Below are 26,326 nucleotides of genomic sequence, written 5' to 3'. Positions count from 1 at the left end.
GGATTTGGTGAGTCACAAGTATTTATGTTTATTTAACATTGTACATAAAATGCATTATTATTATGAATGCCTGTCTTTCTGTACAGTCTCTGTACAGCATACTGTCTGGTATAATGAACAAAGCACCAGTTCCTGGCTGTTTCTGAACCATTAGATATGCAGTGACAATTAAGAGTTTGTAAGGCTATGTTAACTAGATGCAGTATTTTAACAGGCAGGCACATTTTCATTTATTTTGCCTTCATTTCTGAAACTTCTGCCATTTACTGTAGGATGTGCCCTGTAGTCTTAGCAGTGTTAACAGTGGCTCTGTGTCTGGAACAGTGAATATACTCTCTAAATTATAATACAGGCAGATTCAATTTAATAATATATTTGAGCAAATACAGTTGCTTAGAAAGGGTCAGAAGTCACCCTTTATTCCAAGTTTTTTCACTTATTAATAAAAACAGACTTCTACTGTATTCTCTATTTTGTCTTCATAAAAGAAAATACTCTGGAATCAAAAGCTTGACTTTACACAAAGCCTACTGTGTCCTTAGACAAAAGAAGAGGACTGTGACTACGGATGTTTTCTGTTTTCTATAGGCTTCTAAAGGAACAGCATATTATGCTAAGCTGGTGTGCATCCTTTGAGTCAGGTTCGATTCCTAGGACTGTTAGCAAATAAATAATCCACTATTAGTTACAGGTTTTTATTCCTCAAAGAACTTCTTGGCATTTCCAACATACACAATTAATGAGAGATTGTTGCATACTAATGCAGAAAACAATGTCTCCATACATTTCATTATTAGGTGTTATAACAACAAAATTATTAATTGAATGGTGATCTGAAAACTGTTTGAATAATTTTGGATGTAAGAGGACTAAGTCTGGAAAATTTCAAATTAGCTAGATATCTGTAAAACCTTATACACAGTGACTCCTAAACCTGTACACAGACTGACTTGCAATGCTACTATACCAAGCACTGTGCATGATGAGAAAAGTCTTTCTAGGAAACGACCCATTTCTTGCAGAAGGTGTCAAGTTAGTGTCTAAAGCACAGAACTGGCTCAGATTCCCCCTCCATTTCAACAGAAAAATACATGATATGCCCATTGTATAAGAGTAGGTTTATTATAACTCATTTGAAGATTTTCCATTTTGTGACGGGTAACCTAAACCTAATTTGGAACTTGTCTTCTATTGCTGTTGGTGAATCAATTTAGAACAAAACAACTGAAAAGTATAATCCTAGATGTAAATCCACATCTAGACTGAAATTATTATAGGACTAAAGCCCATTTATATGTGAATCATTAGATGTGTATCAGCTGTATGTAGAATTAATGAAGATGTGACCACAAAACATAAAATCTTCTGGGAACGCTTCTTATTGTTCAAAAGAAAGGGTACTCAGTGATAACCCAGCCCAGTATCTGCTTCATTATAGGAATGGGCCATGAGCCTTCCTTGCATCTTAACAAGAGTTCAGGATCCAAAAACTGGACATTTGGTTAAATACAGATGCTGAATCAGACCCTCACTATTTTGTAAGAGGGAGGAGATATTCTTACAGATTTTGCAGCAGCTCCAGAATACAACACACTCGTTATACATAAATGACATGAAAAGTGTATTCCAGGTGCTGGAGGGAGGGGAAGGAAGGGAGGGAGGGAGGGAGGGAGGCAGGAAGGAAGGCAGGAAGGAAGGAAGGCAGGAAGGAAGGAAGGAAGGAAGGAGAGAATCGCAGCCCACTGTAGATACGAACATTTAATGTGAATGTTTAACATATGAATATTTAACAGACTGACAAGTAACTTGTGTAGAAGAAACATCTCAGACAAATCAAAATCAGACCAAAATAGGAGGCAAAATAAGATTTGGGGGATTAGGGGAGATTCTCAGAATATGTATTAATCTTAGCAACACCAAAAAAGCTTTTAAGAGAGTTGTGAAAAAATATAAGAAGATGGAAGCCATAGGAATAAGAATTTGGTTTACTCTGATGAAAGATCAGAAAATTCCTTCCCAGTCTCAGAAGTAGAACAAGTCTCACCTCCTTACAAAAAGTTACAAAGTCTTACAAAACCCAAGCATTTTACAGTCCTAGACTCAGCTTTATGCACTGCAGATGTATCTTAACATCTTGAGAATAAGTAAGCAATAAAATCATAATGATGTAAGAACTTGCTGACTGGAAGTTCTGGTACTATTTTCTTAGCTAAGAATGCTTAATATTAGGCCCAGATGCCTAGAAGTTAATCTCTGGTTTAATCTCCCACTCATTCCTAGAAATTGATGTCTTATATTTGGTAAATATTAATAATCATGTAAATAATAGCTGGAAATGAGTTTCTGCTCTTATATGTGATAAGGTTGTAATATCCTGTGAAAACTGTGAAATCCTAGGAACTGGAAGCAAAATAAGTTTTGAAATTTGAGCTTTTAGCATTACAGTTTTATTGCTGGATCAACTACAGTGCTTTTTTCTTAGGGTCATCTGCCACTGAAAAGAACAGTCATGAAATAGTATACTACTAATAAACAACTTAATACATTGTTATTATTGCTGTTGTTGTTACATGTCCCCATTAAAACTGCAATTTTTGAAGTGGTACACATTAACACCCAAGTTACTTACACTTTTCTGTGCAATGTATGAAGCCAGTTGCTAGTACACAGATATCAAAGAGGTGGACTGAATACAGGTAAGCTTAACATTCAGCTATAAAGGTGCTCCTAACATGCTTTGCTACATGGAATTTATAGCAGTAAGGTTTCTGTGGCTAGTAATTCTGCTCTTGGTGCCATGAAGAATTCTACTCTGTCTTTCCCAATGGTATTCTAAGCAAATGCCCTCAGGACACGTGTACCTTCAGATACTGTGCCTAAACTCTGTAGGTAATGCCTAAGAAGGCATTACCACAGCACACCTAATCTCATCTCTTGAGACCTTGAAGGAATTGTACATCAACAGAAATGTTATGGTCTGCAATCTGAATTTGCCTTCTCCAATGAGACATCACACCACAGTATTCATTCTGATGAACCTCTGGTTGATGCAAACAAAAGGTATTGCAAAACCTCCGTGTGTAGAGGGAAGATTTCACAGTGCATGCTTGTACCCTACATTTTCCTACGTCCCATTAATCCACCCATCTCTTTAAAAAATGGAAAGTGAGGAGAAAGACATTATAGCTGTACTATATTATATATAAATGTGAAATATGTGAATTTATTATCAGCACTCACTAAATATTCCAGATCTCTGGAGAAGCTAAAACACCCCAAACTATTAACTAACAATTTTGCAACAATTTTATTTTACCTACTTTTTATTTCCATGTGTGGTCTGTAAGCATACACACACATAGATTTTAAATTTTAATTGGAAGGATTTTTTTCACTGTGACTCTAAAATGCAAGGTTTTAACCCTCAAGGTGACACATGTCCACATGTTATTGCAAAATAACACTTTTTGTCACCTATATTTAGCTAGCAGGCTACATACATTCTTTCCAGTTGAGCGGAAGTGACCGTTCTGCTAAGAGAGCAATCCCTTCGTTCTAGGGACATCTTCATGGAATTCTTCTGGCTAAAAAATAAGTAGAACATGTTCAAGGATTCATAAGTGCTATTTCCATTATCTGTAACCTCCAAGGTTCCAGGTCCTGTAATCTGTTTCCTTCTGTTCTGTCAATGTCCTTCAACCCTCATTTCCTAGTTTACCTTCTTAAGTAGTTCTCCACCCTGAATCCCAAATTATTCTCCCTTCTTTTCCTAACCGCATTTTTATTACCATTCTGCTGCCACTTATGAAACAAGACTGCTCCTGAATAACATTTCCATTCTGTTCACCCTTAGAGATAAAAATGTTTTATACATTTTTAATGTGAAGAGCTGGTCCAAAATCAAAAGGCCACGTAAGAAGGTACATAAAGACCAATCAAATAAAGGGACTGCTGCATACTAAATCTACTTTCTATACCTGAATACTATACCAGGTATATATATATATATTCAGGTATACTTTCTATACCTGAATAGCACTAATTAAATATCTCAGTGAGCAGCAGCATTTATCTAGTCTCCTCTGAAATTGTGTCATTTACACTGCACCATCACCCATTAAAACAAAATCAGCTCTTCATGTCTCCTAAAAAACATTTTCCCAGCCAAGAATCAATCTGTTTGGAAGCCCGTCACAGAAAATAACTGTGAAGAGTGACATCAACATTCCAAAATATTGTAAATTATAAGGTAACTAGAAACTAATTTGAAAAAAGAGAGATGTTTTGTAGAAAGAACTCTGTGTTGACAGAGAGATTAATAAAAGGAAATGTCCAAAAAAAGACTTTATGTTACAAGAAGAAAAATACTCAATATACGTTCCTTTCCTGTGTATAATTCAGCATTATGAATTTGAAAGTTGAGATTCTAAATCTTGCAGATCTTTTTTGACTTGCTTAATTAAAGACAGGTATCCGTATGGGTTCCACAGGAAAGGGCGTGGGTTAAGTCTTTCCTGTAAGTTGAATGAGACTTGAACTAGTCTGAAATAATGGTTCAGAAACTCCATCTTTCTCTACTGCTTCTGTATTGTATCTTCTCTTTTTTTTTTTTTTTTTTTTTAAGACAGATGGGGTTCTTAAAGAGCAACCTAAATTTGTGTGGCAATTACTACAGAATTCCAAGAAAAGCTGTAAACATATGTATTAAAAATAGAAAGAAATTTGGACTTTCTCATGCTTTAAGCAGCAGACCTCATGCCAGAGAAACTGATGCCAAAGTATCAGAAGTTTTTTGACTGCCTTTTTAGTATTTTCTGGAAGGTTTTCTTTACTCTGGTAACCCAGTTTGGGCTTGCCTAAGATGAAGAGAGTGATCTATAAACTGAACTAGGGGCATAAAAAAAATGAAAATAAGCAGATATATGGGATCCTGTTACAAGCAAACCACACAGATGGTATTTAAAAGTTAAGATCACTGTCAGTAAGCCAAGGGGAAAATAGGATTGATTGACAGATACACTAGCCTGGTGGGAGAAGCTTGGTTTCCAATCTCAGAGTACTAATTTTATGTTAAAGAGCTCTCAGAAAAAAACAAATCAAAACAAACAAATAAACAAAAAAACACACAAAAACCCAAACAACAAAACCAAAAAATCCAAAACCGACTTATTCAGGATTTTCCTTGGCCTCTTAGCCAGAGCATCCTCATACAGGAACCACTCTGTTGAGATTTTTACAGTAGAGCTCTTCTAATGTTTGCCCATTCAGACTTCCCAATCACCTAAACAAGACATGCTATTGCTAAGAAAATATGTGGTCTGAGCAATAGCAGTGTTTTTTTTTTTTTTTTTTAATGAGTGCTACTTCCAGGATGGCAGGATTGTGGGGGTTTTTTGTTTGGTGCTGGCTTTTTGGTTGGTTGGGTATTAAAAGGCACAATACCAGATGTCCATCTAAACTGCGAATAACGGGGCTTGATTAATGATTAAGTATAAAAAATCCTCTGGAGGGGAAAAAATGAAGTAATATAAAAAAATAGAAAATAGAAAGCAAGTGGAAATGGAAACAACCAGGTAAGCAGGGAAACAGGAACAAGATGATGCAGAAGGGTAAATTGAAGAACAATCTGTAGCATTGAGAGACTGCAGGAGAGTTTATAAGACTGATCAGGTATCCAGGAACAGCAGCAAATTATCCATATGTCCTTCACTGAAGACAGGTCCACCACAAGTTGTATTCAGTAGTCAATCTAAAAGCATTGAGTTAAAATGGGACTTTGGTTATCTTGACAGCTGCAAAATTGAATAAACTATTCAAAAAGTCAATTTCTGAATCAAAATTTTGAATCCAAAGCACAGCAATTTTGTAATTAAGAAGTGTGAACTGAAAGTTCAAATCCTAGCAATGTTTTCAAGATACAATTAATATTATGACATACAAAGAGTAGTTTCTTGAATCTTAACCATCAGCAATAATTTCTTTTAATACACCTAAACATTTTCTAGTTAACAGTACACTCCCATCTACTGAATCCATTTAAGTCAAACGATAACTGTAAACTATGTAGTAAACTGTGCATAAATGAGAATTTGATAGTGACAATAAGTTATTACTTGATCTTGATTTCTGGATAATACACTAATGAAATTATTCCTGAATGCTAACAACAAAGACAGAACCCTAAAGATAATGAGCATGTACTGGTAAAATGCAGAGTGAGATGACAGTAGATATATATCCTGAATGTTTTAAGAAATGCAATAAGGAACTTGACTGAAAGAAAATTACCTGAAACACAGTTATGTATTTTCCTATTATTAATGGACAAAATGAAGGTTAACATATGGTTTTCTTCTTGGAGTACCTTTTGTGAGAGATCTCAATCGCTAAACCTAATCAAAGCTTCTATAAAACCTGAAAGGATTAATATAGATTAAATGGGACAAGTTGGGAATACTAGGACACAGAAGACTGACTTTCTAGTCTCACATGCCAGAAGGCTGTTCCAAATTGCTATTCTATTCTAAGGATGGAAGCCAATGCTTTTCAATCCCAGGCTTCTTTTGACATACCAATAATTATCCCCAGTCTCTCTTCCTGCTTCACTACAGGCTAGGAAAAGAAGTAAAAAAATGCTTGACTTGTGGATTACTGTCTTAAAAATCTGAAAATTAAATCAGTTTGCCAGTGACTCGATAGTCTTGCAAAACACTTTTAACTATGTATTTCCTGATTATTTTATGCCAAGACATAAAAAAATCCTCGTTTCCCTCACTGTGATTTGGATCCTGCTAAGCCCTATTTGTTAAGCAACTTGTGCTGGAACACTGAAGCAGCTAAGTGTCTTCACAGAACATATAAAAGCCATCATTCAGACTTAAGGAAAAAAAAAAAAGATGGCAGTGGATTGGCCCCCCACTCTTCAAATACTTCCCACCCACTAGAGAATTCAAACAAAAAAACTATTCCACAGTGCACATTCCATCCTACTGGTATTCCCAGAATAGAAGTGTTTCAATTGTTTGGCACAGTGCATCACCAGGAATAAATACATCAAGCCAACCAGAGCTTGCATTAGGTATTAAGACCTATTATTTCTGGGATATTCTGACACTTTGTCACAATATCAATACAAATTACATTTTCAATTGCTTTGAGTGCTACTGGGAAATGGTCCTGAAGCATGAACAACTTCTCACACATTCTGCAAGTCTCCCATCTTGAGCAACACACAAGCATTAAAACCAAACAAATAAGAGGCTTCCTTTACCAAATAAACATTTCCTCATCTTTTGTAATGTGACAGTACACGGCAACATTCTTCTTACTCAGTAGTTCCCATGGAAGATTTTCTTATGCTCAGAATATTTCTTTTATTACAGATTCAGCACATTAACTCAGCAGAAGATTTGGAAAAGACTTCCAAACAACTTTCAGCTGTATAGAAAATCTGCTGCAAACTACTTTCTACCTAGTTCTATGAAAGCTGCAAAACAAATGAACAAAATCACCTCCAACAACTTCTTGATCAATGTTTATCACTACTGAGGTGTCACCAAAGAAAATGGCAGGTTTCCTTCAGGGGTCCATCATGCATTACAGAGGACTCACGGCTGCAAGTCAAGTACAAACTCCTCCTGAGAGAAATCTTGTGTTCTAAATAAGATTATATTTTGGCAATCTGCAATTATCTTTAAAAAAAAAAGTTTCAATGGTGAAATACACTGCAAATATAACACAAAAAGCTTCACATTCCTTGCTTTTTGCTCATATTAATTTTGATGTAGAATTGAAACCAACGGAGTGAGAATAGGAAAACCATAAAATTCCTCTAAAACAGAGGACAACCATGAAGAAGCATGCGATAAACTAAAACTGCATTTTGTAACAAGAAGACAGATTGATAGAACAGAGAGAAAGACAGACAATAATGAAACACAAAGCAGATATTCCAGGTGCCAGATGCATAGATAATGTCAAAATTGATGCCTGTAATGACAACAGCTATAGTACAAGAACTGGACATCTATACTAATAATTTGCATAAACTTTCTTTACCCTTGGAGGGACGCAACCTCACAATTATTTAGAAGCATCTACATTAGTAACATTAGCGGCATTTGGTTGAGGGATTGTGTCAAATGGTCAGGAGGAAGCTGTGAGTAACCACAACATAACTTACCACAGCTTCTGTAGTGCAGCTAAAGCAGCAGAGAAAGACAACATAATACGTACCTGTCATCAAATATAAACATAGCCTACAAAAACATAAGCACATAATTTAATCTTCTAATCAAATATTCAGCTTTCATCTATCTTTGAAAAAGAAAAGGTAAGGACATGGGTGAAAAGTAAACCAATCCCAGCTTACTCCACTTCCCTGTAAGTGGAAATCATGTACAAGACCATAGCAAGGGAAAGCAAACACATACGGCTTTCTCCTTTATTACACTAAGCATGACTGATATCAAAGTTAAAATGCCCTAACATCAGGAAAACATGTTTTAAGATAGTGCCCAGCTATCCCAACAGTTTGCAAGTGCTCATCAGATCTGGGTGAGAGGATGAGCAGACAGGCCAAGACAGTGCAAGCTTGTTTGAAAGGTCAAAAAAAGCACAGCTATACAGACTACAGTCCTACCCTTCCACAAATGCTCCAGAAAGGCTCTTGGGGTCACACAGTGAGAACAGAAGCTACTTCCTCTTTCAGTTTCATTTACTATGCAGTCTACAAGCAGAATGTTACCCATAAACAAGAGAATCTTTCCAAATGCAGAGCAGTCTGTATTAAGGACCACTGTCATTCAGTTGCCCTAGTCTGGTTGCGCAACTACAACTTATTATTTTAAAGGCAAAATCAATACAGGCAAATTCAATACGTTAAAGCAAATTCACTGCAGGATGCCTTTTAAGGATAATCTTTGGTACAGACATAAAAGTATGATACTTTGCCTTAAAGTATGACAGAAAATGGCTAGAGATGACACATTTTAGCACAGGCCCATAAGGACTAGTCAAATCTAACAAACTTTAATTCCCATGTTGAATGCAATATTATCATTAACTGATCCCACTAACTGAACTGACCCAACAGCTTAAAACAAGTCAAAAAACAGGTGACCAAATACACATTAATTGACCATCCACATGCCCCAAGTGTCACTCTGCGGGGAAAAAAAAAGAAACACTTCCCCACACTGTTCCTTTACCATGCCATCCTTTCTTACTATATTTTTCTTATACTTTTGAGGGAGAAGAACATAAATAAACAACATTTTTAGGATTTCTCATATATCTTATTCTGGCAGTGGTTACAGTGTACATAACAGGGAAGAGTCTTGGAAAAAAGCTCTTGGCAGTTGGGGGATTTATTTTTTTCTGCTTGCAGAGCCACATTTCCAGGTATACTATACAACTTCATCAATTGTCATTGGTTCAGAATTCTAGTGCACTTGTTAATTTGTTTTCCATCTCCACTTACAGATTCACTTGATTTGGGGTTACTTTCACTTTGTTAAGAAACTTTCACTGATTTCTCTTCCTATTCTGCTTGTCAGTATCCTAAACTACTCATTCACTACCTATAGATTTTTGATTCCCTCAGCTGAAAGGAAAACCTTTCATTATAAAAGGATTGGAAGAAAAAGCCAAGTTCCCAGTAGTTGAGCTCTCTTTATTATCCTCTCTACAATTCCAAAATAAGGTTCCAGACAGCTGCCAAGATGGTTGTTTTCCCTCAGACTGGAGCCCAAAATGGTGGCTAACCACAAGTTTGTGGACTGTTGTTACATGGCTCTTGCCACAACACTTAGTCATTTGTGAAATGCCTATCAGCATAAACCAGAAAGGATCTGCTCTGCATGAACTGCATAACTACAAATACAATATAATATAACATTATGTTACTTGCTTTCCAAATGAAATGATGCATTTCTAGTTATAATAAATCTGTTAGCAATATATATGTACATATTATATACATATTTACTTAAATACACACACACACATATATACATGTGAAAGAACTGTATTATCTCACAAATCCTACACAAACCTTTAAATTACTTATGGGGGTAAATATTATAGGAGTTCAAGAGTATTGGTCACAGGGCACATCACTTCCCTGTTTATAGCAGTTGCTTAGATGCTAGCACAGATATTGCATTGTACTGAAACCAAGAAAAAGGCGCATTCACAGATACAGCTTACTGCCTTTTGTCTGATAGAATAAAGCAACATAGCATTGGAATTATTTATCATTCTGCCGGGGGGGTGGGTGAAATCTAAAAATAAATATTGTATTTTGCTACACTTAGCTAGTTTTTAGCAACCTGATCATATCCAGGAAGTTATGACTCTTATAGAAAAATATCAATGACGGAAAAAACAGTTAATTTTAATGTAATATCCACTAAAATAATCTTATCTAATAAATACCAGAGTTATTATTCCACATATTCATTTATTTCAAAGTAGACTGATTATAAAGGACACTTACTCAGCTACCAAATTTCAAGCACATCAGCTTGTACAAGTCTAGATGATCTGCATGCACTAGATACTCACTTTCTTCCATATACAATCAGCTGTACAGAAGAGATAATTATGTGGTATCCTAGCCCACTCATGTTAGAGCTCCTCTTTCTGGTGAAACATACTCCTAAAGTACAAATGGGTTCCCACTCTTAGCACATCAGAAGTACACACTAAATCATCTATTTTAACAGATATCTATTGGTTTAAAGGAGGTACAAGCATGGGACTTCCTGTGAAGAAGTAACCCACCAAACATCTTTTGGGAACCTTAATAAGTGGTCCTCTTTATGGAGAGGATCATTCTAGGCAAAACTTCTTTTTCTTGGCAGGTGTCAGAGGTCAATCAAAGGCATCATTCCAGGTTTTAGTAAAACAGAAGACCTTTGACTTCAAAGTGACTGCTCAACACAGTACCTTCAAAGAGTACAGTCACTTGTACAGCTCTCTTCAGCACAATCTAGGAGGGAAAGGATGATTTCATTTATGCGTAATGAGACTGGAAAAATGCAAATATCCCTTAGTTAGAAGGAACAGTCAGATGTATCCCATCTCTGCCCATGAAAAGTTGCCTATAATTTGTATTGGCATGTGGACAGCACATCGGCAGTAGACTCTGTGGGATTATCGCACAAGAGAGAGAGATTCCCTCCTGGCTAATTTTATTTCTGGGTGCTTCTAGCATCCCAGATGCTGCAAAGTGCCGCAGCAGATTAATGTGATAAAAACTTTTGATGCTTCATATGGATTGCAGTTCTATTATTTGGAATGGCAGGTATGAAGCTATTTATATCTATACCTGGAGAGAAGTGAATTCCAGAGACTAGAATTCCAGTACCATAAGAGCTTGGTACCAACAAATTTAGACTGACAATATGAAAAGGAAAAAAAAAGCAGAAGCATTCACATAAAGTTTAAGTTGCACAAGTCTTTTATCCAAAATTACTCAGTCACTGTTGGGATCTGTTGCCTAAGAATACTTAGATATCAAAGACATTCACTTAACTCTAACAGGCAGGCATTTGTTTCCTGTCATCCTAGCAAAAATGAAACACAGGTTTATAATAAACTCTTTTTCCCCCACAGTTACTTATTAGACTTGTCACCACTTTCCCACACCATCTTCATGGACTTTGAGTCCTGTGTATCACACCACCTTCCAAGTAAGTGCTCACAGAAAATAAAGTTGAAAAGAACTTTGAAAGGCTCTTGTGTTAGTCTCCTTCCAGGATTTCTTGAGTACTTCTTCACTGTTTCCTCAACCTCTGACTGAAACACCTTCTTCAAAGTCCCAAATGATTCAGTGCAAGTTCCACATATGGAAATCTAAACATCCAGGTTCACTTATATGTTGTACAGTGCACAGTCATCACATTTTCCTTACCTTCACTGTAACAAAGTAAGGTTGTTAACAAATTTGGGTATTTATCTTCCCTATATTAAACAAATCAGAGTATTATTCCATAAAACACACCTCGTTCCTAACCTCACAGGAAAGCTCTTACGTTTATGTGCTTTAATAGTCCTAAGTTAACGTAATTTACACTATTCCTAGATGCTTTTGTATTGTTTTATTAGATTATTAGACAATAATATTATGTCAGACTCCCTGACATAGTCCTAAATTAACGTAATTTACACTATTCCTAGATGCTTCTGTATTATTTTATTAGATTATTAGACAGTAATGTTATGTCAGACTCCCTGACATAATATCCAGATGCTAAGGAACCACATTAGCAGATTTTGTAAATCTGACTGCCTCTGAGTTGGATACTAGCAACAGAAAACTCAAATAAATACAGTTAAGCAACTGTGAATAGGACGTGCCTTTACACTTCAGCAGTGAATGCAGAACAAACAGATTTTCTCATATCCAAGTGAAGATCAGTTACTGAATTTACTAAATCATCTCCGTATTTCTGTGTGTTTAACTCTAACAGCATTTTTTCTTCTGACCAGATGATTATGGCCAATTTATTTTATTTTTGCTTATTACATAACAGTAACAACTACCTAACCTGTGCAGAATGAGGTATTTACGACTGTAATATAAGGATACAGTGTAGAGAAATACAGGCCTAGTAGAACAGAAGAGACTTTGAGAAGCAGAGATGCAAGACTGGATGATAACACATTATACAGGCTTGGGATGGTAGTAGAGAGAATTTCCCCTCAACTATGTATTAGTATCCTGCTTGTTAAAAAATATAACTAAGTTTAATGAGTCAACAAGAAGCCTAGCTTATTAAACTCTTTCTAGATAATGTCCAGTGACTCTTATACATAACCCACTCAATAAAGTATAACTATGCATAACAGTTCCATTAATCTCCTTGATTACATGTGTTCTGATTGTATCGTCCTTGTTCATGGCTGAGCCAATACCTTACTACCAAGAATGGCTCAGCTTAAGTCAATAAGCTAAAAGATGCACAACACTCAAGTGCTAAAGGATAGCAAATGTAGAACCTGGATACTTTCAGACACTCTAGAATCTTAATTGGACTTGAAAATGCAGTAACTAATTTGACTCAAGAAATACAAAAAAGTGCTAGACCACTAGGTGAGGAAAATTTGTATTACCTAAATCCTACCAGTTTTATTGCCTATTCACTCACTGACTAAACCATCTCTGGTATGGAGTACTTTTCATATTTTCACAGAATCACAAAATGCTTTGGGTTGGAAGACACCTTGAAGCTCATCTCATTCCAACCCTACGTCATGGGAATGGACACCTTCCACTCAACTAGGTTACTCAGAGTCCCTTTCAACCTGGCCTTAGACACTTCTGGTGATGGTGCAGCCACAGCTTCTCTAGGCAACCTGTTTCAGTACCTAATCACCCTTGAAATAAAAAATTTCTTCCTTACATCCAACCAAAATCCTCTTTCAGTTAAAAACCATTGCCCCTTGTCCTGTCAATAGAAATCGTGGGGGAAACAAAAAGGAAAAAAAAACCAACCAAAAAAAGAGGGGTTAAAAAAATATATAATAAAATCTTTCTCCATCTTTCTCACAAACCCCCATTATACATATCAAAAAGCTGAACAATCTCAACTCTTTTGACCTTTCCTCATAGGAGAGGTGCTCCAGCGTGTTAACCATCTTTGTGGCCCTCCTATGGACCTGCTCCAAGATCCCTGCCTTGCTTGTGTTGGGAATGCTGGAGACAGATGCAGTACCTTCAGGGTCTGAAGATGGGGTCTCACCAGAGTGGAGCAGAGGGGCAGAATTACCTCCCTCAACCTGGTGTACCACTTCTTTTCATGCAGCCCAGGACACAACTGGCTTTCTGGGTTGCAGGTGCACATTGACAGTCCACAGCCAATTTTTAATCCACCAGTATCCCAAGTCCTTCTTCTGCAGCATTGCTCTCAAATCATTCATCCTCCAGCTTGTGTTGATAATGGGGATCACCTGATCCAGGTGTAGGACCTTGCACTTGGCCTTGCTTGACTTCAAGCAGCTTGCAGATCCTCAAGCTTGTCATGCCCCCCACCCCCCACCCCAAATGGCATCCCTTCCTTTAGTGTATCAACTGAACCACTCACCTTAGTGTCGTTTGCAGCCTGTGCTGAGGGTGCACTTGACCTCATTTATTTTGTTGATGTACATACTGAATAGCACTGGTTTCAATACGAACATCACTCATTACTGGTTCTCACATGGATACTGAACTAGTGACTGTAACTCTTGGGACAAGGATGGTGTGGAGGACATTACGACAGAACCAGACAAAAAATGAAGCAGCATGCTGAGAGAGAAAGTTTTCACTCAGAAAGACCTGTCTGCAGTAAAAAAAAACAGGGAACATATTACAAAGGGTTTAAAATTCTTAAAATTCTGCCCAGCCTCCCAAGTTTATTCCACAGTGAATCATTTTATGTAAAACTAGGATGCTGGCAAAATCAGGTATGGCTGAAGCTCTGTAACTAGGTTTAGCAGATCTACTCAAAGAGTAAATGATTTATCCCACCTAAAACGTGCACAACAAAGCCTAAGTGAAGTGGACCAAACTTATGTCAAAGAAAGGTATAAGTCATCTGAATCTGCATTTCACTACTTCCAACACTTCTGAGTATATTAAAATATTAATAAAGTGTTAAATTGAGTTTCATTTTTGATATGAACTCACCCCACTGGTACAAAATTTGAACCTCGGAAGGCAAAATTAATTACATACACATGCACAAGGATTTACCAGCAGTAGCTAGGGAAGTTTTATCTGCAGTAGTGTCACAGCCAATAGCTTCCATATAGTACGACACTGCTGTGGCTAAATAGCCCATTTTCTTCAGTTTGAGGATGCCCTTCCTGGGTGGTACACATACATAACTGGAGGAAATTAAGAATGGTAAATGCAGGCCAAGTGACAAAAATGACATCTTGATAGTGTCACAGTTCCTCAAAAGCTGTCCCAAGTGAAACAGAACTTCCCTAGCTCAGAAACATAAAAAATAGAATTCTTCTTAGGAGAAACCTAACATAACTGGTTTTTTTTTTCATTACTGGCAAAAAAAAATCATGCGTAAGTAGCTCTTCCTAGAGAAGATCTAAAAACACAGATATAAAAAAGCTAGATGAATTTGAGCTGGAAATAATAAATTGGGCCTTCTCAATGTTTCTTAAAATAGTGATAAAAGTTTTTTTTAAAGATGTCATCATCCCTTTGGCCTTCAGTGTCCATTTGTAAGGTAAAACTGAATTGCAGTTCACTGCTACAGGAAATTGTTTATGGGACAATCACTGATTCTACAATGAAGTAAAAAATAATTTCAACATTCATTTCAACAGTCACATGACAGCATTTAATACCGCAGTCACATTAAAGAAAAGTACTGCTTCCCTTAAAAAACAAAACCCCACTCGTAAACCATGCACTTGACTAATCTCTTCTAAAGAATCAGACTGATGACACAAGTTAAAAAACTTTGAGAAGTATTTGCCTTTGTCATTTATAAATGCTGTGAGGAATCCTTGAGATTCCAAGGAAAGAAGTTTAGGACATCTATTCCTCTAAAAAATATACCTGCAGGCTAATAAATAACCAGCTGCAGACAAAGACAACAAAGTCAAGAGAATAACTATTACAGCAATCTAATTTAAAAGGAAAACTATATTACATATGCTCAATTTGAAAATGGTCCACTTTCCATTTTATAAGTCCTCAACATTATGGGATCTAATAAGGGAAAGAACCTTGCTTCCCAACACAAGGGCAGAGTAATTGCTCAGGATTTCTGCAAATGTAGTAACACAATAAACATTACCACTATTAATACCCATACATGTAAATGAACTAAAAGAAAGTAAACCCACTGAAGAAACAGCTCAAATAGACAAAATTCTACAATTCTTCAGAATGCTGCCTTCCTCCCTAAAGGTGATTAAAAAGACTCACCCTTTCTTACCCATGTAATATGCTTTCAAAATGAAGTTTAAAAGATTACTGTATAATGACAGTAAAACACTTGGTATCACTCGTCATGACTTTATTAGAGGGTTTTTGCTTACAAACAGCAAATGAGGAAGCATACATAGTACTTACTGAACTCTATTCGAAAGCTATTTTTCCCTTTCTGAATACTGTGTTCCTGCTCTTCTTCCAGAATAATACTTCCACTCTTTCTGCCATCAGTGCTGAGTATCTATGATCTGAGGCCTACACTCTCACTGCAGTAATCTGCAAAACCATTTTAATTCCATAGGAGTAGAAAAAGATTCCCTCAGAAGTTAAATTATTTTAGACTCACCAATTTTTATTTCACCTCAGCTTTGTGGCTTGTCTTCCCTCCCTAAAGGCTTTTTTTCCCCTATTTCCCTTTCCGAAGGAAGGCAAGCCATGGATTTTCGTTTAGTCAGATCAAGGTTCACACCATGTCAGTGAATTAAAAAACAGATTTTTCCAAGGTGTAAACCAGCATGCCTATGGTACCGAGGCAAAGGCTGCTTTACCAAGCCACGTTTATGCTTTTGCGCAACTCGGCTCATCGCTGGAGGCCTTCGGGGCTCCTGGAGCAGCAGACCAGTCCTAAGGGGGTTTGCTCATTCTGCACGTTTGTTTTGCCACGGAAATATCACGCACATTGGAAGAGGAAATCAGCTTTGTAGCAACACCTTCAAACAAACTAAGCAGCTTTGCAAACCCCGTGCCCCTCATCGCAAATACATGGCCTTCCAAGGAGCAATTAAAGCAGAGCCCAAACACCCAGCTCTGCCCGCGGTGACCTTCCCGCGGCGCCGGTCTGCAGGACCAGCGGGAAGCTCCCGCTGCACGCGCCGCGAACACCGGCAGCCCACAGGTAGCACCGCTCAACGGGCTCCGCCCCCGCACACCGCTCCGGGCACCTCACGGCCCCCGGCCCCGCACAACGCTTCAGGCATCCCACACTCGAGTCGGCTCAGCTCGGCCCGGCCCGGCGTGTGCACCTGCCGCCCGGCCCCTCTCTGCCCCAGAACGCGGACAAAGCGGCCACAACGCACCTGCTCCCGCGGCGAGGGCGGCGGCGGAAGCTCCAGGTCTGCCCGCCCCCATCTCTGCGCCCACCGGCTCTTTCCCTGAACCGATCGTCCTGCTTTGCTCCAGGCCGAGCCAGGCGCTCCGGCGTCCCGGGGTCTACCGCCAACACGGGGGACCCCGCGGCCACCGCGCCCCCACATTCGCCAAGGGGCACAAACTCCGTCTGCCTCTGGCCGCCGCTGTTCGGCCGGGCGGATCTACGCTGTAAACAGGCCGGAGGGCAGTACAGGCGCCGACCGCCCCCGCCCCAGCACCGGCGCTCGCCCCGCCGTGCCCCGCGCTCACCGTAGAGATGTGCGGAGGCTTCGCCCTTCTTCGCCATCGTCTCTCGATGCCCTCCACGCCGGCACTGCCGGGGCACAGCCAGGGGCCCGGCGCCTTCCCCCGCTGCTCAGCGCGTTCTTTGTTGCCGCGAAGGCATGAGAGGCGGCGGCGGCCGGGCAGCCTCCCGCTCCGCTCAGCCGCGGCCGGCCGCAGCACCACCCGCACCCCACGCCCACCCTCCCGTCCCGCCGGCTTCGCGGCGACGCCTGCGCCGACCCGCGGGGGCGGTGCCGGTGCCCGGGTCGCGAGGGGGGGGGTGCGGGCGGAGCGGCCGCCCTGAGGGCCGGCGAGGGGTGCCGGGACGGGTCGCGCGTCGCCGACTTCGCGTGGGCCCAGCGTCAACTTCGGCATCTGGGGAGAGCGAGCGAGGCCGGACCCGGCGAGCCGTACCTGGCAGGGCGGCTTCCATCCTCCCGCACCAACCACTGCTGACCGCAGCCGGGTATCTGTGCCCGTGCCCTGCGCAGAGCCCGGAGGTGTTGCCGCTGGTGGGAAGCGGCCGGCCGGCCCTGGAGTCGCTCGCCGCCCGCGAGTCACTCGGGCCCCGCCGGGAAGTGCCTCCCTTGGCGGAGCTGTCCGTGCGGCCCGTGCTGAGCGCCGGGCCGGCCGGGCCGCCCTCGGGCAGCAGTCTCCTGCCTAGCAGCCGGCACGAGCTCCCGGGGCTGGAGAAGGGTGAAGCGTTCTTACGTGCTCACCGACAGCCGTCCGTCTGTCCCCGACGGGGGAAGTGTCTTGGTCCTGGGTTGGGGTATTTTCATGATTCAGTCAAAAAACACCCTCAATACTGAGAAATACGCATTTCTGGTCATAAACTCTCCTGCGGTTGCCATCCTCCTCCATGTGTTTTATCTGAATGGGACAAAGGCCACTTAGGAGCAATTAGTCCAATTGCTGAGATTCTTTTACAGTCGTAACAGCACAAATCATCACTACAGCAAAAGGCCACTATATGCAGATGTCATGATGTTACTATCTGTTGTCACTAAGTCCAAGACAACAGAGTATTTTATAAGACAAAACATTTTGAAATGACAGAAGTGCACCTATCAGCTATTACTTGTATTTTCAGACATGAGCTTTGGAGGAAAAGTTACTTTCCAAGGCTTGCAAATAAAGGTATCCTTCCAAAAATTGGCTTAAGACCTCAAAAGCATATGGATCATTTATTGATGAGTAAATTAATGTCCACAGATCATGGAAGTTGTTGGTCTGCTTGTATGGAAATGTAAACCAATCATCTGCATTAGTGAGGGTACGTGCCTCTTACATACATGGTGTGTGCATCATCAGGTCTTGTAGAGGTAGCTGCCTTGGCTAGTTTCAAGAAAATCAGGCATATTTACAACCTTATACATCCTCCTAGCGGTCTCAGTTCAGGCCAATCAATCCAATAATTACCGAATTTCACGTATGTAGTTTTGTTTGATGTAGTTTAGTCTAGTAGTAGTGGAAAGACTGGGGGGAATCACTCCTCCTCCCCCCAATAGAATTGTTAGAATTTATACTTTTAAGTATTATATTTTCAAATGAGTACTTGCTTCCTTCCTTTCATTCCACTTTATCAGAGTGGACAGAGGTTTATGATTCTGATTTATGATCATAAACTTGGGCAGAGGTCTATGATTCTGTGCACTGCTCATAGTCTACGAATTTAATGAGAGCTCCTTCTTAACCTTGTCTCCCTAACCACTAAGCCACTTACCTAGCCTAGCTACCCGAGATGCCTGTTTGTGTTCCAGGAAATATACCTCAAGTAAATGCCTGATGTGGAAAAGGGTTGATGTACTTTGCTAAGAAGAATTTCTTATTTAATCTCAGTGATGTTGACTAGGAAAACAATTCAGACAATCTCACCTGCAGAAGAAAGATCTTCTTGTGTCAAAGACTGAATCAAACATGAGAAATGCGGCGTAGGACAGCTTTGTAAGAAGGAAGGAAGTGTATTAATGTCTTCTGGCTCATTCTGATGAGGCATGGCAACCTAAAGGTAGCAAGGCATGACTGGATTTGCTCATCAGAGCTTAAGTAGCATGCTTGAGGAAGCTTCAGTTATTCTTCAGTGTTCTTCTGTACCCCTTGTGCAGGGGAATGTATCTATAGGGTGCCTGGCATTGGGCCAGGGTCAAACCACAACAACAGCCTACCTTCCAGAATGAATATTGGAATCTCAACAACAAAAAACATAGGTAATACAGGTAGTATAGTCTGTTCTACAAATAAATATCTAAGATACATAAGTATCACATATATATATATATATATATAAAATACAGAGCTTATACAATATCTATATTGTGTCTATACTATACAGTTTATATAATATAGTATTTATATCCTCCAGTAGAAGTAACTTTTTACTTGGTTCTGACTACCAGAACCAAGGAACAACATAAAAATACTCTAAAATAAAAGAGAAAACTTGCTAAAAAGCATTCAAAATGTTAGAATAGTGCTAACAAATACTAGACAGCTATTCAGATAGATAGAAGGCTATGTAAGGAGACCACATTGAGACAGAGCAGATCATCTTTGTATATTCATGTTTCTCTGAAGGGCCTGAGATATGGCAGAAGGAAGTCACCAGGACTAGATAGAAAGAAAAGGGCAGTAGCTACAAACAAGGAGTAATATACCTATATTCCTATAACCTACCAAAATAGGGAACAATTGTGTTCAAGTGAGTAAATTATAAAGGATCACAAAATTTGGCGTGTTAAGTGTGAAAGAACAGTAAGGCAGGCCAAAAAAGAGTTTGACCATTAATTGCAAAAAAGGATGCCAAAAAGAATCTTTTGTCTAAAGGCCAAGAGGAGGAAAAGAATATGTAGAGTTAATAGGATATTTTCCTTAAGTCTTCTATGCACATATAGACTTGAAGGTGATAAGCATTTTCACAATTTTTTGAAAATACTTCCGATGAAAATCCATAAAACTGCTGACCTTGCCTCTGAATGTTGCAAATACTGAAAACTACAATAATGCAGACAGATTTAATGCAGACAGATTTTTGTGATATATTGGAAAAGTATAATTTTTGTAAAGAGAAGTCAAGGCTCAGAGAACTACTGAAGACTTCCCAAGGAGCCAGAAGACGTGAAAATGAGGGCATACACCTGATTTTCAAGTTATTTGGATTTCTGAAAACATTCCACAAGGCTCCTCATGATAAAAGTTTTAAATAAAATAAGCTACCATAGAGGGAAAAATTATTTTGTGGCTGAAAATTGTTAAAGGGTGTTAGAATGGTCTATCATTCCTTGCAGCACCAGGACCCTTCCTGTCCTGCCCTGCCATTGGAGCCCCTGCCGGTGCCTGGGGATGCAGGGTCCCTGCCAGGCAGAGTGACGTGGCTGCTGCTGCCTTCCTGTTTGTTGTGCACAGTCTTCAACAGCACCTACATGCAGGACTCACCCTCAGCTCCAGCATAGAGCACAGGCAGCCATGTCCTCTCCTCCTCCTGGGCTGGCAGAGACAAAAGGTCACTAGTGCAGGCACGCACAAGACTCCCTGGATGCCCAAGGACATGCCCAAGCACATTCACCCAGTACTCCTGGCCAGATCCCAGCCTCCTTACCTGCCTCAGGAGTGCCTATTTCCAGGCTGGTTCAGCTTCATGCTTGCTGCAAACATATTGCACTCACATAGCCCACAGGAACTCCACACTCACAGGCTGCCATGGATGACAGAATGGAACCCTGCCTGTCTGATGACCTGATGTCTCCTACTCATTGGCAAGTCCAGCTTGAAGTTTGCCAGGAAATGAGAAACGCACACCCACTATGGAGAAGATAATGGCACCCTCAGCATCCAGCACCACACACACAAGCTGTGACATGTGGTCACGCTCCAGCTACTGATGCTGAACCCCTCACTCACCTCACCAACAGCAGCCCCTCCCAGTAGAAGATTTTCAGGACACGCACTCACTGTGCCCACCTCAGCAGCTGGCAGCTAAGACCTCCAACCACTCCAGTAGCAGATAATGAGACCTCCCCAACACCAGCAGCACCAGTGGGCACTTTACATTCCCAAATGTAACCTTGGTACCAAATCCACTCATAGATGATGCTCAGTAGTTGCCACTTTATCCTTACAACACACATACACATGGGAGAGTGAGATTGGGCTCAGTCAGACAAGTGTACCTACTGCCCTTTTTAACATTGACTGGTCCATTTAATGGTCCATTCTTTATTTTCTCCTCTGTTCCTCCAAATGTACTTCCCCTGCACATTCCTTCATTAGTTTGAATAGCTTCACAGGTCCATTTCCAACATTATGGACCCTCACATTTGCATCTTATCAGGTGCAAAGTCCCAGTTTGCCTGCAGGTTATTGAGACACAGTTTGTTTCTTGTCTTTATCACTGTTATCTTTGACAGTCAAGTGTGTGTCTCCATATTTTGTTTATGGCTTTCCACCTTTTCTTGTTATCTCACTTGACAAGACCTTTCATCAGATAATCGTACTGAAAAAAACATTCCTCAGCAGTTAGTACGACTGATTTGTGTGTCATCCCTGACTCCCTTACCATTTGTCAGTCAGGTCTTTCATGTTCTTGTTTATGGCTTCCTCCATTTCTGCACTGAAAAGGTTCATGACCAGATATCCTTAAAGAAGCACACATTTGCCTTCCACATAACCCTATGAAAATGTTTTTTAATTGGCGGGGTCACCCATAGATTCTCAAAGGCTTGTATGTTGGGACTCTTGTTCCAGATACTTATCAAAGATTTTAAAAAGGAGAGGAATACTGAAGATGGAAAATTTGGTGCCAATAGTTATGGGGCTGAAAGAATTTCAGAGAAGCTCAGGAAAATTAAATGTAAAATGGCACAGACAAGGGGTGCAGAGGAATAAGTACATACAAAGATGAGCTTTGAGTTGACCATTACATCCCACATCCTGTTATCATAGATAATACACAAAAATTTTCACTTTGGTGTTCAGAGGAAATTAAAAAAAGGGTAACAGAAAATCACACAAAAAAACCATAGAAGTTATACTCTTATCTTTTTGCAAGGACACGAGTGACTTTATGATTCTGATTCTTTGACACAAAGCTAAGACATTGCAGAAAGTACTCAAAGATGATTATTCAGCTTGGAAAAGAAATTGCTATTTGGATATCAACACTTTTTTAAAATCAAATCTTAAACCCAAAGAAGATGATTGCCTCAGAGATGTTATGTTTCAATCTGCCCATTTGAATTCAACTAGTAGGGACCACAAATGAAATTATCAGATGTCTGATTAAAAAGAAGCAACCTGAAGTAGTTCTTCATACTGTAGAAACTAAGCTGTGGTTCCCAACACATTCAAAAAGCAACCAGTGAAGTTAATGGAAGAGACATCTATGAAGCATTATTAAACACAAAGGCATCACCTCCAGCTCAGGAAACTTATAAATTAAAAAATTTTTGGAGGGTAGAAAAAATTTAGAAAAAAAATTTATAAAGTCACTACGTTATTGGTAAATGACCTGGAACCATTTCCTGACTATTCTTTGTTGCACTGCCATAAACTGGATATTATGTCAAATGGATCTCTGGTCTGACCTAGTACAAGTCTTGTTACTTCCATGGGAAAATGAGCTTCAGCTATTCATGTTGTAAAGAGCCTCATTGTTTGTCACATGAATGTCAGATGAAAATCTCAATTGCCACCTTCTTGTGCTCGTATTCTCAATCCCAGTATTCTTCTTCCAGAATCTCCAACCCAAGATGTCTCCCATTCTTTTGTTTTGCACTGCATGTGCCTGAATAGGGCTATACCTCAGCTAGTGTTTCTAAACTCTACCTTATACAATTCAACAACAAGCAACAGCTATAATCATTATTGAATTCTGTCTTTATTACGCAGGCATAAGTTCTGTCAGCTGTTATAGAAACTGAACTCTTGTGATTTAAGGCATGTTTTGCTTAGTGTTTTGTCATTTGCTGCACTTACTGAAAATAAGTATACATGTCTTACCATAAAATTAGTGTCTACATTGTATCAGTACACATTTACATTGTTAGGTTCTTGTATACTATTAAATATTAGCATTCGTATAGTCTTGCAGAGCCACAAATGGAGTTTTACAATATAAATGTTTATTAAAATCCCACCCACCATAGTGTCACAGTGGCGCTTATGTGGTACCTCACCTTTAGTCAGCTTGGGCTGGCAGAGCTGTAACTTCACTGTTCTGGGTTCTAACCTACAAGTAAGTGTTAAATTCATTTGCGAGAAGTATGTTCACTACAACTGGACTTTTATTAATATCTGATTCTACAAGGAGAAATGTACCAAGCAATGTATCTTAAAGATTTTTAGGCTACTAAAGTGCCAGCTACAGCACATTTAGTGCAAAAATCTCCTAGTTACTTCCTTTACACATGGCTAGGCCTACCTCTCTTTTTTAATGATCAACTAGTTTTCATATTTCATGCGAGCAAAAGCCATGCTTGTCTAACTAAGCACTTGTTTCTTAAAGCAGTTAGTCCTGAAAAAGTCTCACCATACTTTAAAAAAAAATTAGGACAGGTGATTTTTACATTAAGGCATGGTTCAAAAATGATCTTCTCAGGTTTCTACTGACTTTCTTTTTCTTCGGAAAGTCAATAGAGAGCAAAATTATTACAGGATGCCACTGATTGGTTTTTATTTTTTCTCAAGCTCTGTACATCTGTCCCTTCTCTTTACTTATGGTTCATGTTTGATAGTCACATAAGTGTAACCCAGTGTGGTTTGATGACATTAAGGAAAAACATTTGGTGTGTTTACAAATAGTAGTTAAATAAAAAACTTTCAAGACTTAGAGCAGCTATGACTTTGTTATTAAATGAGATTGAAAATTTGACATTAAGCACTGTTTGTGATACCCAGAAATAAAACAATCTAAAATATACTTCAAAATATTTCAATTCAAGTATCACATTATCTTGATTTTAGATCATTCAGAGTTTTCCACAGAAATGCTTTCCTTTATTTTATTTTTCCCCAATAAATTTATTGTTTTAAAAACCACGAAAAATCTAGGGAAAAAACCCTAACCACCCACCCTGAGCTCCTCAACTAAATCCCAAGACAACTCAAGACAAACTAAAATAATCACAAGAGCTTGCAACAGAAATTTAGAAAAAAATGTTTGGTTTAAGATGTTTTAAGTTACTATTGTATCAGGGATCAAAGAAAAGCAAAACAGGTCATAATTCTATGAAGAAGAAGTTGCCATGCTTGTTACATTGCACTACATCAAAAATTATTCTGCTTTAGAGATCATGAATTCAGGATCTACAAGCAAAATTTTACTATGTTTGTTTTGTGTAGTAACTTCATTAACTCTTAATATATAAATCACTGCAGAAAATTTCATTTGCTTTCCATTTCTAAAACAAAAGTTCATTAACAAATGGTAAAATCCTCTTTGTTGTTAACAATTTAAAACTCCAAACTGGTAAAACACTTAAAATTAGTAATTAGTAATTACTAACACTTAATTATTACTAATTAGTAATAATTACTAATTAATAAAAAATAACACTTCAGCCTAGAATACAGTTGCTAACTTTAAGGGATAAGCATCCTGGTTCTGGTCAGGACCAGGTTAATTTTTGCAGTGGCCAGGAGGCACATGGCCAGGACCCAGAGGTTATTCTTTACCACCTCACCATTGTTGGGGTGGGAGGACGGGGCTGCTTCTGGCTGGAGTAGTTAGGATTAATGAGCATTTTGCATATGAAGCCCTCTGTCTCTTTTGCATAGTTTTATTATTATTGTTACAGTTACTGGTATTTTTTCTTATCTCATTGCTGTTTCCAGTAAATTGGTCTTAACTCATGACCTCATGTGTCTCCAGTTCTCCTCTCCAGCCTGCCATAGTGGGAGTGAGAGTGATATGAAGAGTCACAGAGGGAGCTCTAAATCAGGGAGTACCATTCCTAAACTACAACATTACAAAGCAACCCTATATCTAACATTACATTATACAATTTATACTTTTATATGTTTAGTGGAGGAGCATGGAAAAATATGTAATTTGCAGAAATGGAATTCAGAGATCAGGTTATTAACTGACTGCACAAACTCAGATTATGAATAAGCAGCGTCAAATCTTGTACACATAATCAATTTAGCTTGCTCCTGTAAGAATGTGTCTCCCTCCATGTTTTATCATTGGATTTATTGCCCTGAATACCCTTCCAAGAAACAGATGCTATATTCTTCTTTTCAGCCTGCCACAGGAGGAGGGGAAGAATGAATGAGCGAGCATAGTTTGAAGACTCTCAGCAATCAGCAATATATTGGGGAATACCATTGCTAAACCATGACAATGAGCAGTAGTTTATAATGTAATAATCTTACTGTGTTTACTGTAAACACTGTGTTTACATTTACTTACTGAAATGCTAAGTTATGCATTTCAGCAATAAACATCATGCATTCTGCTGGTTAATATATAAGAGAGCATTCTAGGTTAATAAAGCAACATACTGGGCAGTATATAATTCTTACTGCAGTAAAAGTTATCAGAGGAATATTAATTAAGAAATATGACACAGTATTAAGCATTTGAAAAATGAAAGGCAGATGCTGTATTTCCTGCTTCAGAGAGACAGGCAAAAAAACCTAACTACATCTTGTGGAAATTTTTATCTATTCTCACTCCTTATGTAAATAAGTTTGAATCTCAAAGTTCTACTAGTTCAGGCTTTGACAATAACCTTGCCATCCTTCATACCCCTCTAATCCCAAGCACTTAGTAGAAATGGACCATCTGGGTCTTGAATTTTCTCCTCCAGATTGGCCTTGGGAAAACTATGTTGACAACATATTGCCAAAAGAATTCATTTGTTTACCCAAGGAGATGTGAAGAGAGGTAGCAAAAAAAACAATTTGAAGGAGAGAAGGAAGGTAAGCAAGGGTATAGCTTTATCAGTGAAAGCTGCATAGTGAGCA

General features: G+C 39.1%; 1 protein-coding gene across 2 annotated transcripts in view; it reads right to left on the bottom strand.

Annotated features, from left to right (window-relative positions):
- SLC44A5 (solute carrier family 44 member 5) overlaps positions 1 to 17,545 on the bottom strand; it is a 67,944-nt gene extending 50,399 nt beyond the window's left edge. For both annotated transcript variants that reach the window (XM_030953250.1, XM_030953251.1), the window contains exon 1: positions 17,345 to 17,545. In XM_030953250.1, the coding sequence (XP_030809110.1) occupies positions 17,345 to 17,381 (37 nt within the window). In that variant the 5' untranslated portion in view covers positions 17,382 to 17,545. The remainder of the gene's footprint in view (positions 1 to 17,344) is intronic.
- Positions 17,546 to 26,326: the final 8,781 nt, after the last annotated feature.

This window comes from Camarhynchus parvulus, chromosome 8 (genome assembly GCF_901933205.1).
Source record: "Camarhynchus parvulus chromosome 8, STF_HiC, whole genome shotgun sequence".
Taxonomy (NCBI): domain Eukaryota; kingdom Metazoa; phylum Chordata; class Aves; order Passeriformes; family Thraupidae; genus Camarhynchus; species Camarhynchus parvulus.
The sequence above is the reverse complement of the archived record's forward strand: the minus strand, read 5'-3'. Positions and strand labels throughout refer to the sequence as shown.